This window comes from Narcine bancroftii, chromosome 5 (assembly GCF_036971445.1).
Source record: "Narcine bancroftii isolate sNarBan1 chromosome 5, sNarBan1.hap1, whole genome shotgun sequence".
NCBI lineage: Eukaryota > Metazoa > Chordata > Chondrichthyes > Torpediniformes > Narcinidae > Narcine > Narcine bancroftii.
The window spans coordinates 174,786,089-174,802,685 of NC_091473.1; the positions used below are offsets into that span (position 1 = coordinate 174,786,089).

Sequence of the window (16,597 nt, forward strand, 5' to 3'; positions counted from 1 at the left end):
CAGGGAGGATAATTGAGTCAAGATCTGCCTGCACATTTCCTCCTACATATTTACAGTGACACAAGGAGGACCTGAGGAACAGTTAATATTACTGACTGCCCTCCAAGCAAGGAACAAATTTAATGATGAGAAAAAAATACATTATATGTTGTTAGGTCAAAATTTTTTGGAATATTTTTGCAAACTCTTGACATTTTGAGAACTAAAAATTGATATGGTTAGCAAGAAATATTGCCACATACACTCACCATTGTGTGACATGCCAACCGTGAGACACTTCTGGAATCTGCAGTACTGACATTTATTTCTGTTCTTTTTCTGAATCCTGCAGTTCAGGTCACACTTATCGTATATCAACTTCAGTCTTATTGTTCTCCGGAAAAAACCCTGTTAAAAATCAATGTTAATTAATTCATATCATAGGATGGAAAATACAAGAATAACATTAACAAATTTTGTATGTAATGAACTTTGCAATGCTGAAATAGGTGAAGTTCATAGCAGCATCTTACTGATTCATACAATATTTTCAATTATGTGTGCAATTAAATGTGTAAAAGATCAAATACTCAATACCCTGTATTCTAAACAAATATTTCTTTATCCTGATCAAAAGTAAATGGAGCACCGTACCTTGCATCCTTCACAAGCATGGACCCCATAATGGAAACCTGAAGCCTTGTCTCCACATATTCTGCACTCAATAGTCAGGGCTGAATTTGATGAATCATCTTGCAGCTTTGAATGTGCTGGTCCTTTCCCTGGTGCTTCATTGAAGGAAGATGGTTCAACTTTAATGGAGCCTGTATATACAAGGTCTAATTTTATTCAAAATTCACAAGAGTAGTCTCAGTGATTGGAGAAATTTGGGACTAATTTCATATTGGGCATTAAATAAGCATAGAATTACATAGGATATACAGCATAGAAACAGCCAAGAGTAAAACACGCAAGTCTGCAGACACCGTGATTGAAGTTAAAATGCAACGCTGGAGAAACTCAGCAGGTTAAACAGTGAACTTTATGTTGCAAAGATAAAGATATATAACCAATGTTTCGGCTTGAGCCCTTCATTAAGGAATGAACAAAATGTAGGTAGGTGGCTGAACAAAATGGTGGTGGGGGGGGGGGGGGGGAAGGAGAGGGACAAGGGAGGAGCATAGTCCCACAGCCAGGGATTTATTCTTAATCCAGTATTGAATTTAATGGTGATATATTCAGAAAGTCTTAAAATAATGAAAATGAAAAACTGTGTAACTTCCAGTTTGGAAATCTAGCAAATCAAATAGAAAAAAAATATGCACGAGACTTGAATGAATGAAACTTTACCACATCATTAACATTCGCAACATAATCAGACCTATTTCCTGCACCAAAATGGCAAGGCCTGTGGCTTCTCCGACCTACTTAATTGGTACCCTCATTCTACTTCCTGTGGAATTAAACCATTATTTTTCTTGATAACCTTTTCTCTCATTTAAAACTTTGTTTATTAAAATGAACCCGAGGGACACTTTCTTCACAAACAGAATGACGGCTATTTGGAATGAGCTGCCTGATGAAGTGGTAAACACGGGGATAATTGTTGCATTCAAAAAACATTTAGACAGGTTCATGGATAGGGATATGGGCGAACAAAGGCCAATAGGTCTATCTTTGTCTATATGGACAAGTGGACCAAAGGACTTGTTTCAATGCTGTAGAACTCTATGACTCCAATTAGTCTCCCTTAATTCCCATATATGTATTCATTCCTTATTCTCTATAGTATAAATTAACATGTTCCATTTGTTTTCCATTCTCAATTTTGTGCTTCTTAAGCTTACTAGTTTATTCAATGACGTCATCAAAAGAGGACAAGACTTTGCTCACATACACATTATAAAAGGAATTCAAATCCTGCAGCTCAATTTAAGGAAATGAATGATTATTAATTACTATATTTCATATGAATTGAAATGAAAGTAAAACATACTTTGATAATCCAGAAGTTTGTCATCATATTTATAGTCTGACGAAGTCTCATCGAATCTTAAAGAGGTTGCTGTATGATCCTCATAGTGGAATGTAGGAGCACTGGAAAAGTCTACAGCAGTGAACGGCTTTACATCGAAGGAATGAGAAAGGTTGGTAAAGTCTGACAGGTCCATTGTACCCATAGCAAAGCTGATGGGCCATAAAGGCAATTGTGTGTCTACCATTCTTTATTCTGCAAAAAAAAAGTATTATTGCAATTGTTTTAAGTCGCCTTGCTTGGATATTTGTGCAACTGATACAGGTAGCCAGTAATATAACAGGAACATGTATTTAACTTGGAGAATTAAAGTATTTCAAATGATGATATGTCCATATTGAAGGAGGATTATGATCAAAATAGTTAAATGATTTTCAACTGCATTTGAAGTGATTCAGTTGACATTATTTACAAGGTTTCATTACCATTCCAGTACAATAATGTTTTCTCTTTTATCACGTAGTTGAATAGGCAATGAAATATAGTGAAAAAGTATGTTTTAGAATTATTGCTATTGACCTTTCTTGTATTTGTGTTAAGCAGGCTGAGCATATATTCAAACCAGGCATTATGTTCTTTCCTTATATTAATTGAAGACCTACCATCTGGTTGATGAGCCAATGTATTAGTTTGTTTCCAATGAATGGGTCCAACATTAAAGGGAATTTTACTCCTGCAACCATTGTAATAATTGAGTAACAGTGTCAAACAGGTTGGACAAGGCCCTTCACCTCACCAAGTCTACGCCAAGCATCAGGCATTTATTAATACTAATCCTACATTCGTCCCATTTTTATTCTTCCCACATTCCTATCATATCCTCCCAGCTTCTACCACTCACGTACACACAAGGGGAATTTTACCAATCAAACTACTAACTTGCACATATTTGGGGTGTGGAAGGAAATTAGAGCACTCAGACGAAACCCACGCAGTAACAGACAATATGTGCAAACACCAGAAAGTACAAATCAGGTTGTTGGAACTGTGAGGCAAGAGTTCTACAAAATCCACCACTGTCCCAAAATTATATACGGAAGTGCTAGTGTGTTCTCCCCAACTCACTATTTCAGCAGTTATCACCTTCCCCCACTCCACAACTCCTGATTTTCCACTGTACAAATGACATAGCAGAGGGGGTCTGCTAGCACAGCAGGTAGCTCAAAAACCTCAAGGCACAAGAGACAGAAGATGGAATCTGGAGCTAAAAACAAAATTCTGGAGGAACTCGATGGGTCAGGCACGATCTGTCAAGGGAAAGAGTTAGCCTACATAGTCTCGACTTGAAACATGGACTATTTATTTCCACCCACAGACGTTGCCTGACTCAGAGCAGTTCCTCCAGCAGTTTGCTTTTTCTTAATTTTTTTAATTTTTCACACTATGAACCATACTGACCAAAATACACACAAACATTTCCCTCTTGAATATACACAGTGTCATTTTCTCCCCTTTATTTCCCCCTCCCTTCCCTCCCTCCTTCACCTCCCTCCCCACCCACTCAACGTTCAACATATAGGATACATTAAACCCATTAAACAATGTCATCACACAATGAAAATAAACAAGAGCAGTTTGATTTGAGTTCAAATACCTCTTTATATTGGGCAGGCTGTTCATATAGGCATGATCTGTGCTGTCAGCCCACCTGAATCACTCAGGTTTCTGGAATAATTTCAATTTATTCTTAGGCCTCTAGATTCATGTCCTTTTTGACAAGCAGTGACAAGCCTTAACTTATAAAGGAGTATTACTGACCTTACACATTGGTCACATGCTGGACCCTAAATACAGAAGATACCAAATGCTATGAAACTGTTCATGAGCATATGTTATCATTCTTTAATCTTTCACATCTGAATGTCGAACAAGACAAAAAAATATTGCCAAGTGAGATTAAAACTACTAAAGTCCACCCAATTGTTTAAAACCTTTTTTTTCATTTCTATTTTTACCTCAATTGTGGTTTTATATGAAAGGTTAAAAATTCTCCCTTACCTATGGATTAAAAAATCTGATTCTATGCATCTACATTAATAAGTCTTCAGGCAATTAGTATAGACCAAAATTAAATAAAATGTAAGTAAATTCTTGAATACATATTTCCATGTTGGAAAGATTATATGGCTACATTTTACCAATCAGCGTTTCAAATGCTTGAACATGCTTTCTCCTGTATCAATTGCAGAAAATTGTACAGCCAGCTGTTAATAAGTTATCTCCAAATCTCCTGCAAATAATGATTTTCTAGATGTTTCAATCAGCGCTACGGATTGCACAATGTATGCTTTATAAATTAAGGTCATTCAGAATCAGAATGTACAACCATAATAGGATTTAAAGCATGTAAAAATATATTGCATAATTACACAACAAAAATGATCGCTATATAATCACTAGCTTTACTAAATTTAGTGATCGGGTTTGTAACAAATAGGTTATTCATTTACAGATTTTTACAATCTATGTTTGTGGAGTCAGACTCAGCACAAATACTTCCTTTGTTTCACCACATCACATCAGCATAATCTTAAGGCATTGAAAATTCATTACAAGACTTCAGGCAGCTGCTATTTTTTTACATTAGACCAAGTAACCGAAGCATAAATAAGTACTGCTACAAATATTCTACTTAATATAATCACAAAATCCACCCAAAAAGATGGAAAGCATAAAACCTATCTTTTTAAATGCATTTAAGTATGGAATTAAATATTTCAGATCTCCAATGAAGATCAACTTCAAATACAGAAAAAAATAAATTGTAATGTTAGATAAAACCACCAATTTGATTTAATTTTTAAAAGTTTTAGACATACTGCACTTTAACAGGCCAATTTGGCCCTACGAGTCCATGCCACCCAAATTATACCCTTCAACCTGCACCCTGATAAATTTTTGAAGGATGGGAGGAAATTGGAGGCTCCAGAAAAAAACCCATGCAGATACGGGGAGAATGTACAAACTCCTTACAGTGTGGGATTTGAACCCTGATTGCTGGCGCTGTTGCGCTAACTGCTATGCCACCCACTTGGTAACTTGGTCTAATGTCTAGAACTTGGGATCAGCACTAAAACTATTTATATGAAACAAAACATGTAAGAAATCTTGTAGTTATCAATTTGGTTCAAACGCCTCACCCCCACCTTTTTATTTGGGCATTCGTCCAATTTTGGGATCCCTGATGAAGGGCTCAGGCTGCAAAAACATCGACTGTCTATTGCTTTTATGGTTCCTCAAGCACTTTTGAGCATTGTTGAACCAATATAGCCTTTTTAGTTAAATGTCACTGTGCTGGTCTCAAAAATTCGAGAACTTCAAACCAGCCTTAACACAGCGGCTGTATATTTTCAATTAAGGTTAACATGACTTTGGAGTGATGCCTGTTACTTTTTTCATTCTAGACAATAGAAGTCATGGAGTTAAGTTATCCACAAGGAAACAGGCCCTTAGGACCAAGTTGTTCAGTCAACCAAGCTGTCATCCTAAGCTGGTCTCATTGGCCTCTACTTGTAATTTTTTCCAATCTACGTGTCTATGCAAATGTCTTGCTGTGATGCTGCCTCTCCTACAATATAATCCCAAGGAATTTTACTATGTTTGCGTAGTGATTGAGTAGAAAGGAAACTTTCAAAGAACTTAGCCACAATTTGTGGGGTTTGAGTTTTTTTAAAATCCATTTTCACCTCAAATGTATATATGAAATAATACCAAATAAATTTCCATCACTTTGATTTACATTTTACCCCTTCCAATTTACATATATTATTTAGTACTGTTTGGAACTTAGCTATGGAATTTATAAAGCTGATATGTTTAATAAGCCCAAATTTAAACAAGTTAGAATCAGAATTCCTCACTGTGAAAGACGCGCTATCGATAACCCCAAAGACTAGAAATTACCTGACTGATAGGCTTTTATTACCATAAACAGAAGGTACGTCTCGTGTTGTTGACCCAAGACCTGAGCTGTTCTGGGGGCGGGGGGGTTTATGGCATTGCTGCCTCTATTAGGGGAATCATGGGGAGGGGCCACAGGTACAATCAAAAAGAGGCAGGCCAGCCATACACACACAAACAGTATTAACAAGTCATGAAATTTGGTGTTTGCAGCAGCATCCATAATGCAAACATTCAGATTATGAACTACCTGACAACAATAAATATTCAAAAAAAATAGTGCACAACAAAAAGTAAGGCACTGTTTTTGGTTCATTGATTATTCAGGAATCTGATGGCAGCGGTCCTTGTGCTGCTGAGTCTTTAGGCTCCTGTCCCCTTTTCCCAATGGTAGCAGAGTGAAGAGTGCATGGCCTGGGTGGTGGGGGGCTTTGAGGATAGAGGCTGCTTTTTTATGACACCGCCTCATGTTGATGTCCTCGATGGAGTGAAGTCTGGTTACTGTGATGTTGCAGGCCGAGTTAACCACCCTCTGAATTTTTTTCTTGACCTAAGTGTTTGTGTATCTATACCAATGAAGCAACCAGCCACTTTCATATTTCCCACTTTCATATCGGTAGAAGTTTTTGAGAGTCTTTGGTGACATACCGAATCTCCGTAAACACTTCATGAAGTATAGCTGCTGGCGAGCCTTCTTTGTGACTCCTTCAACATGGAGGTTCCAGGACAGATCCTCGGAGATTCTGTTACCCAGGAATTTGAAATTTTTGACCCTTTCCACGATTGAGCCCTCAATGAGGACTGGATTGCATTCCCCTGACTTCCTCCTGAAGTCCACAATCATCTCCTTGGTTTTGCTAATGTTGAGCGCAAGGTTAATGGTGTGACACTACTCAACGAGCTGATCTATCTGCCTCCTGTAGGCTTCCTCATTGCCATTTGTGATTCTGCCGACAACTGGGGTGTCATCGGCAAACTTGCAGATAACGTTGGAATTGTGCCTGGCTACGCTGTTATGGGGGTATAATGATGAGAGAAGAGGGCTAAGCACACATCCTTGGGGTGCACCTGTGCTGATAATCAGTGAAGAGGAAACGTTGTTTCCAATTGTTACAGACTACCATCTTCTGATGAGAAAGTCAAGGATCTAGTTGCAGAGGGGGGTACAGAGGCCCAGAGTTTCTAGCTTCTTGACCAGCACTGAGGGAATAATGGTATTGAAGGCTGAGCTGCAGTTGATGAAGAGCAGCGGTATGTCTGAATTGCAGTTTGCGAGGTGATCCAGAGCTGAGTGGAGAGTCAGAGGTATTGCAGCGTGACGATAGGCAAATTGCAGTAGGTCCAAATCTTTGCTTAGGGACATGTCCATCCTGGCCATGACCAGCCTCCCAAAGTATACTATCACAGTAGAAGTTAGTGCTACTGGGCAGTAGTCGTTGAGGCAGCTCACACTGCTTTACCCAACATTTGTAATATGTTGCTCTTTACTAACTGGGCCATTCTGTGCAGAAAGTGAGCTGATCACAGATTTATTTTTACTTACTGGGTGATAAAATCTGATCACTATTTCCTGTGTCTGTTTTCACATTTCTGCTTTAAATCAGCAGTTCCAACACGTGGTTGGATGCTAACGCCATCTACACGATCTGCAGATTGCTCAGTACCTTACTTTTCTCTTCTTCTGAACTTATCTAGGAATTTATTTAAAATATAATTTATAGCAATTTTGCACTTGTAAATGCTGTTGAAAACCAACATAGTTCATGACAATAAATTCTGATTCTGAAGCTTTTTTCTCTGTTTGGACTGAAACTATGTGAAGCAGCAAGTCATCAATAATGAAAGTCGTGCCAAGCATTAAATAGGTGCCATTCAAAGAGCAGCTGTGTAAAAAAAAAAGCAACCAGGGTATGTTTCAGCCAAGCAAGACTCTTTTCTTTTGGAGTTCAGAGTTCAGATTTATTGCCAGAGTACATACGTGACATCACATACAACCTTGAGCTTCTTTTTTCTGCAGGAGGCAGAATTCCAAAAACTGTACATGCCATTCACATATCAACAAGTAAAGTACTGGAAACAGGTAACCAAGGACTGTGCAATACAAAGAGGATTAAAAAAATCAAACTGCACAAGTAAGAGTCTTTCAATGAGCCCCCTGATTGAGTTTATGTTGAGGAGTCTGATGGTGTAGTCGCTGTTCTTGAACCTGGTGGTGCGAATCTTGTGGCACCCAGACCCCTTTCCCGATGTTGGCAGTGAGAACTGAACACGTGGGGTGGATCTTTGACAAGTGCTGTTTCTTTTTGATGGCAGCATTCCCTGTAAATCAGTGGTTCTCCAACTTTTTCTTTCCACTCACAGACCACCTTAAGTAATTCCTTACTAATCACAGAGCGCTGATGGCATAGGGATAATTTAAAGTGGTCTGTGAGTGGAAAGGAAAAGGTTGGGAACCACTGCTGTAGATGTTCTCGATGGAGGGGATGATTTTGCCTTTGATGTCCTGGGCTGAGTTCACTGCCTTTTGCAGGGCTTTACGCTGAGGGGTATTGGTGTCCCCATACCAGACCGTGATGCAGCCAGTCAGCACACTTTCCACCACACATCTGTAGAAATTTGCCAGGTTTCTGGTGTCATACCAAACCTCCGCAAACAGCACAGTAACAGGACAGGAGTAACATGGGTGGAATGTACAAACTCCTTACAGAGAATGCTGGATTCGAACCCAGTCACTGGCTTTGTAATAGTGTTACATTAACTGCTATGTTAACTGTGCCACCATCATTTGCCCCATTGGACAAGTTGCCAGTGCTTTGTTTGAGTTCATCACAAACCTTTCTTGGTCACACACTCATGGTGCAACCTCCTCTCTCAAAGATTGGAATTTTTAACTGTTCATTAACAATGGAATTTTTCTATACTAATGGCTCATGAGACTTTTGAGAACAGAGGAAAGGTTAAGCAAAGGCATGGAATCTGGAATCCTTTGTTATGCTGGGACCAAACAGGGCACCAAGCATTCCTTGGCTATCAATATGTACACTGCAAGAGAGTGCTCAGAACTCCTCCATGGGTTGGCCAATGGCTGATGACTGTCAAGCCCTTCTTGTTGAAGTAACTCGGACCTCCTCTCCAGCAATAGACTGAGTAGCAGAGAAGGCAATGTTGGTAAGTGCTGGACGCCGATAAATATCACTGAGAACTGCAGGGAAATGTCAAATGAGTTCAGGGTTTTGATCTTGTTTCTTTTAATTTGGGTTAGATTAGATTTGTGTTTAGATCTCTAATTTCCGTTGTTTTTAGTTGTGATAAATAAAGCTACTCAAACAACTTGTGAAATTGTGGAGTCTTTCATTGTTGATTCTGTCATTCAAAAGAAACTTAAAAGAACTGAGAACTGTTTTAATGCCAGCAGTAAGGAGCCATTCTTGATCCTGGCAATGGGAAGATGATATAACTTTTGAGATTCATGTTCAAGGCTGCAGAGAACAGCAGGTTGAATTTTGAAGGTGAGGAGGGATTGGATCAGGAAGGATAAAATGGAGTCGAGGTAAGCAGATACCAGTTCAGTGGGGCACCTAGAACAGCGTCTCTCCTCTGAACTGTCCCCTTAAACCACTGCATCTCTTTTCCCCCTTTAAATTTGATCTACAGGTTGACCCAGTATCATTGATAACTGGGAGAATGGCACAAACATGTAATCAATTCTATCTCGCTTTCTTTCTCAAAAACAATGATTGGGAGTAACACAATGGGCTGAACTGCACTGATCATAAGCCAGTAGTTCCACAGCCAGCTGTAATACCTGTATATACATCAATACATTCTGGATTTCCATTCACCTGGGCATGAGAGAAAAGAAATATGCTTCATTCTGAATGACCAATGTAGCCCTTCAGCCCAACGATGTCTGTGCAGACCACGATGCCAAATTCAACTAACTTTTGTTATGAGCCCCAGAGGACTCCAAAACCTAGCAACAATAGAAATTCACAAGACAATGGTTATAAGACAAGACAAGTTACTTTTAATTTTCTTCAACAAGATCAAACTTTAACTTATTACTATTAACTTAACCTAACTTAATCTCCTTCTAATTCTAAGGGCACATGTATGGAATGTGTATAAGTTTAGGAAAGTTCTTTGCTTCACAGTCCAATCATTCACTTCTCACTTTTCCAATTTCACCAGTATCAGGCAATTCTTATACTGTGCACAGAATTTAACATATATGAATCTTCACCAGGCTCCAGCGCTTAAAGTTAAATGGCTACCGCTCAGGAAGGTTCTTGTTGGTTCTTGTTGCTCATTGGACACTCACAAACTGATTTCCTCTAATCAGTCACTTCAGTGTCTTGCTGAAGAAACTTGCCCCATCATGGGTTTTCCAAATGATATCACCACAGAGTTCCTCTTGTTTCTCTTATTTCAGGAAAAATACTCTAGCCAGCCATTTCCTCTTGTAAGGGCTACAAGGGTTTTGAACAGGTTGAACTCAGAACTCACAACCAATCTTCAAAATGGGGTCTTTCAACAAGCCTGCCAGCTTGCCTTGTTGCAGCCTCAACAGCAAATGAAGGACTTCTCTCTCTCTCTCTGAGAGAGGAATCCTGTTTGTTTTTTGCTCTCTCTCTCTCTGCTTGTATAAATCAAATGACCTCTCCCAAGGCTCCAAACCCAATCTTTGAAAGATCTTATCAGTTCTTGAGCCCGGACTTTGCCCCATTTGCACCTCCTTTCGAAGTTCTTTCCAAAGCAGTTCCATTGTCTCTGCAAAAATCAAACGGAGCCTCAACGTCTAGCTTCAGCAAAGCTCTTGCATTTTAAATGAGATGTCTTTTGTGAAGTATTACTGTGTTTCTGAAGTGACCTACACTTTAACAGTTTCTTCTGTGTGTACATGATCCATATCCCTCCATATTCAAGTATCTAAAAGACTATTATACATATTATCATAACTAGTTCCATCACTCGTCCTGCCAGCGTGTTCTGGGTATCTATCACTTCCTGTGTAACCTGTCCCACATATTTCATTTAAACTTTGTCACCTCACCTTAAATGCATGTCCTCTAGTGTTTTAGATTTTTACCCTGGGACAAAATTTTTGACTGATTACCATATACCTTTCATAATTTTAATAAACCTATCAGGTATTCTCATCCCTGTGTGTTCTCGAGAAAATAATCCATCATGTCTTTATAGCTCATGCATTTTAATCTAAGCAATATCCTGGTAAATCTCTTTGGTATCCTTTCCAAAGCCTCCATGGACTTCTTGGTTTTCATACAGGTAACCTTTTCCATTTCTGTGGCAGTAGTGCCAGGATCTTAGAATTTAGATGATCAACAAAATAGAGAGAGAGAGTGCAGAGAAGATTTACAAAAATGTTGCCTGGGTTTCAGCATCTGGAATAGAAGGAAAGATTGAGCAAATTAGGTCTTTATTCCTTGGAACATAGAAGGCTGAGAGGGGATTTGATAGAGGTGTTTAAGATAATGAGAGGGATAGATAGAGTTGATGTGGAAAGGCTTTTCCCATTGAGAGTAGGAGAGATGGATACAAGAGGTCATGGGTTGAAAGTTGATGGGCAAAGGTTTAGGAGTAACATGAGAGGGAACTTCTTTACTCAGAGAGTGGTTACTGTATGGAATGGGCTTCTGGGAAAGGTGGTGGAGGCAGGGTCAATTTTGTCATTTAAGAAAGAGTTGGATAAGTATGTGGATGGGAGGGGGATGGAGGGATATGGGCAGAGTGCTGGTAAGTGGGATTAGAGGAAGGTACTTGGATCAGTGCGGACTAGAAGGGCCAAATTGGCCTGTTTCCATGCTGTAATTGTTATATGGTTATATATTTCTGAGCTGAAGTTCCTTGACATGCAGATTCCTGCAGATGATGTCCAACGGTTTCTATGGATTGTTGTGGCAACATTTCAAATTCCTGTCTTTATTTAAATTCTTAAAATGTCAAGTATGCACCATTGCATGTGCTTACCTCCTTGAAGTCTCTTCCTATCAAAAGTCCAGGGAAGATAGTGAACTTGCTGAGTTAAAACATGCTGTACTTTTGAAAACCCACAAACCTATTCTTAGGTCTCACATGTTCTGAGTCAGCTGACTTTATCTAACCAATTCTAATTGGTTACCTAATTACCACTTTATGCAACTTGTTTACCATGATATTTGGAAAATGCACTCTTCTAAATATTGAAATTATATCACTTCCATCTTCACCAACATCCATGTTCTGTGTGCAATACAAAACGTATTAAAACATATCCCGCCTTAACAGAACACACAGACTTGAAGAAAATATGCTGCTTGACTTGTCCTGTTCCTAGTGCAATGTTTCACGTGTTATTTCTTTATGGAAGAATATATTTTCTCTTTTATTTTTGCTTATTTGAATTTACTTGAAACACAGAATAATTTAAGTATTGCATTTATAGACAGCCTGACTCAACCATGCACTTTAAATAACTCCGAATATTATAAATTGGAGTGACTTAAAAATGCACAAGCTTCCAAATTTTATTTCAAAACTGTTGTCATAAATTATTAATATTTAATATATGGGTACTTCCATAAATTAGCATTTTCATAAAATCAGAATCAGAATTTATTGTCATGAACAAGTCATGAAATTTGATGTTTTGTGGCAGCAGCATCGTGCAAACATTCACATTAGAACCATCTGACAACATTACTATAAAAAAATTAAAATAGTAGTACACAAAAAGTAAGGCAGTGTCTTTGGTTCACTGATTATTCAAGAATCTGATGGCAGCGGGGAAGAAGCTGTCCTTGTGCCGTTGAGGGTTCGACTTTAGGCTCCTGTACCTTTTCCCTGATGGTAACAGAGTGAAGAGAGCAAGGCCTGGGTGGTGGGGTCTTTGAGGATAGAGGCTGCTTTTTTAAGACACTGCCTCATTGGAGTGAAGCCTGGTGCCTGTGATATCACAGGCCAAATTAACAACCCTCTGGAGTTTATTCTTGTCCTGAGAGTTGACACCTCCATACTAGGCAGTGATGCAACCAACCAGAATGCTCTCCATGGAACGCCTGTAGAAGTTTACAAGAGTCTTTGGTGACCAACCAAATCTTCTCAGACACCTCACAAAGTATAGCCACTGATAAGCCTTCTTTGTGATTGCATCAACATGGAGGTTCCAGGACAGATCCTCGGAGATGTTGACGCCCATGAATTTGAACTTCTTGACCCTTTCCAGTATTGAGCCGTGATGAGGACTGGGTCGTGTTCTCTGACTTCCTCCTGAAGACCACAATCATCTCCTTGGTTTTGCTGACATTGAGCGCAAGGTTGTTGTCATTACACCATTCAATGAGCTGATCTATCTCCCTCCTGTTCACTTCCTCATTGTCATTACGAATAATTGAAAAAACATGGCAAACACACAACTTTTTTTATTTTTACTATTTTCTTATGTTTGGTTTAACATAGACCAGATAGCACAGGAACATGTTATTTCAACCAATTTCTGTACTGAATATGATACCCAAATTAAACTAAAGTTCTGCTGCTTGCACATGATGCACATCTTTCTATACTCTGTATATTTATGTGTCTACCTAGTGCCATTATTGTATCTGGTTCTACCACTACACAAGTTCCTGGCACCTACCATTCGGTGTAAAAAATCTGCTGCGTGCATCTCCTTTAAACTCCCATTCCTTCCTTATTTCCCCTGCCACCAACCCCTAAATTTCAATATATATCCTCTAGTATGACATTTTTACCCCAGGAAAAAAAAACTGTTTACCTTACCAATGCCTCTTATAATTTTATGAACTTTTATCATATCTCCTCTCAGCTTTTGAAAAAAAGTTTGTCCAACCTCTCCCCATAGTTTATACCCTCTAATTCAGGCAACATCCTGGTACACCTCTTCTGTTCTCTTTCCAAAACTTCCACATCCTTCCTCTAATGGGGTGGCCAGAATAAACATTGTGCAACCTAACCAACATTTTATATAGGTGCAACATTAACTTCCTAAATATTATACTCAATGCCCCACCCAATGAAGGTAAGCACACTCTGCACCTTCTTTACCACCCTACCTAATAGCCTGGCCACTTTTAAGAATCTATGAAATTCCCAGATCCCTCTTCACGTCAATGCTTTTGAGAATCCTGCATGTTCCTTTTCCAGTTAACATTTCATGGTGAAACATCTCTCACTTGTCCAGATTAAACTCGATCAGCCATTCCTTTGCCCTCTACACAGGCCACAACACTGCCAATGGTGTCATCTGCGTTTATTCACCCACCCACCTACTTTTTCATCCAAGTCATTTATAATCACAAACAACAGGAATCCCAACACTAACCCCTATGGAACACCACTGGTTACACACCTCCAACCAGATTACCATGCCCAGTCAAAAACGATCAATTCACAAAACATCCCATGCTTTCTGAGTCAGCCCTCATCGAAGAATCAAATGCCTACTGGTCTACATAGACAACATTCATTGCACAACCATCATCAACCACCCTCACTACCTCCTCAAAAAACTCAATCAAAATTGTGAGACATGACCCAGTCCTCATCAGGGCTCAATACTGGAGAGGGTCAAGAACTTCAATCCTATTCTTGTATCTTCTCCAGAGATTCTCCTATCACTGATGCAACATTCACTGGCCTATAATTTCTTGCATTATCCTTATTTCACTTCTTGAACAACTGTAGAACATTGGCTACTCTCTAGTCCTCCAGGACCTGGCCTGTCCCTAATAAGGATACAAGGATCTTCATCAAGGTACCAGTAAGCTCCTCTTTCAATAACCTGCAATATATCCCAACGCGTATTGGGAACATATCCACCTTAATGCTCCTCAGAAAACCCAGCACCACCCCTTTCTGTATCTCAAAATCTTATAACATATTAGCAATCTCCACACTATCACTATCCTCCATGTCCTTCTCCTTGGTGAATACCAATGCAAAGTACTCATTTAGTACCTCACCCTCTTCCTCTGACTCCAAGGATAAATTTCTTCCTTTGCCCAATGTTCTATCCCATCCCTAGTCATCATCTTGCTTTTAATACAAGTATAAAGTGGCTTGATTCTCTTTAATTCTGCTCATCAAAGCCATTTCATGCCCCCCCTTTGCCTTCATAATTACCTGATTGAGCTCTTTCCAGCAATTCTTATATTCCTCACAGCCCGATTTTAGCTTCCCAAACCTCAAATATGCTTCCTTTTTCTTTCTGCCAAGATTCATGACCTCTCTTGTAATCCAAGGTTCCCTTCCCTTGCCATTCCTGTCCTTGCTCCTTTCTGGAGTATGACAGATGGACCCTAATTAGTTGGTTCTTGAACAAATCCCACATGTCAGTTGTAGGTTTGCCTGATAATTGTTCCAAATTAAACTGCCCCCCCCCCCCATATCCTGTTTAATAATATCATAATTTGCTCTTCCCCAGTTTTGTACTTTCCAACAAGCTCCAGGCTTACTTATCCTTATTCACAACTATCTTGATCACCTTTGGAGTCGGAAGTTGCCATTTTTCAATATGAGGATCAGAGTTGTGCCAATTAAAGTTAAAGAAGCTGTTATGAGGCTGAAAAACAAGAATAAAACAGCAAGGGACATCACCCAAACTTTAGGATTACCAAATAAGCTGTTTGGAAAATCATTAAGAAAAAATAGTGTACTGATGAACTCTATAATTGCAAAAAGACTGGTAGGCCAAGGAAGATCTCCACTGCTGATAACAGAAGAATTTTCATCATAATGAAGAAAAATCCCCAAACACCTTTCTGACAGATCAGAAACACTTTTTAGGAGGCAGGTGTCTACTGTCTGCAGAAGACTTCATAAACAAACATACAGAGGCTACACTGCAATAAGCAAACCACTAGTTAGCCACAGAAACAGGATGGCCAGATTAGTTTGCCAATAAATATTTAAAAGGGCCAACAAAATTCTGGAAAAAGATCTTGTGGACAGATGAGACCAAGAATAACCTGTATCAGAGTGATGGCAAGATCAATGTGTTGAGGTGCAAAGGAACTGCACATGATCCAAAGCATGCCACCATGTCATCAGTGAAACAAGCTGGTGGAGGTGTTGTGGCCTGGGCATGTCTGGCTGCCACAGGTACTGGTGTACTTATCTTCATTGATGTAACTGCTGAAGGCAGTAGCAAAGTGAATTCTGGGGTGTATAGAAACATATTATCTGCTAAATTTCAAGCAAATGCCTCAAAACTCATTGGATGACGCTTCATCCTACAGCAAGACAATGATACCAAACAAAGGAGTTTTTTCTTTTTAAATTTTTTATTGAGTTTAATATAGATCTACATACATAGTCATCTAGTAAAAGCATATAACTGGTAGTGTCATATACATATCACTTATCTTCAGACATTTAATTCTATTATACATTAATTTGCATTTGATCCCTTTCTCATAATCTGTCCAATATAATATAGAAAAAAAAGTAAATGGAACAAAATCAAAAATCCATTCATATAAAGGTATATTTTCATTTTATTTGTTGATATGATCCATGATAACCCATATTTATGTATTTATTCTAAAAAAAAGGAAAAATTAAAAAGATTAAAAAAGGGAAAAAAAAGACAAAATAAATTGAATAATTTATTCTCTCCCTCTAACCAAGGTTAATTTGTAAAAATTGTAAAGATCTGGATCA

The 16,597-nt window shown here is 38.8% G+C and overlaps 1 protein-coding gene across 12 annotated transcripts in view; it reads right to left on the reverse strand.

The window, feature by feature from the left end:
• The window catches only part of pparg (peroxisome proliferator-activated receptor gamma), a 202,766-nt gene that overhangs the window by 40,466 nt on the left and 145,703 nt on the right, over positions 1–16,597 (reverse strand). For 10 of the 12 annotated variants that reach the window (XM_069939855.1, XM_069939852.1, XM_069939847.1 and 7 more), the window contains 3 exons: positions 1,976–2,209; positions 634–803; positions 249–387 (listed from right to left, as the gene is read on the reverse strand). In XM_069939855.1, coding sequence (XP_069795956.1) covers positions 249–387; positions 634–803; positions 1,976–2,201 — 535 coding nt within the window. In that variant the 5' untranslated portion in view covers positions 2,202–2,209. Of the gene's footprint in view, positions 1–248; positions 388–633; positions 804–1,975; positions 2,210–9,756; positions 9,868–16,597 lie in introns of those variants that run through there. The other 2 variants (XM_069939854.1, XM_069939859.1) reach the window with 2 other exon arrangements.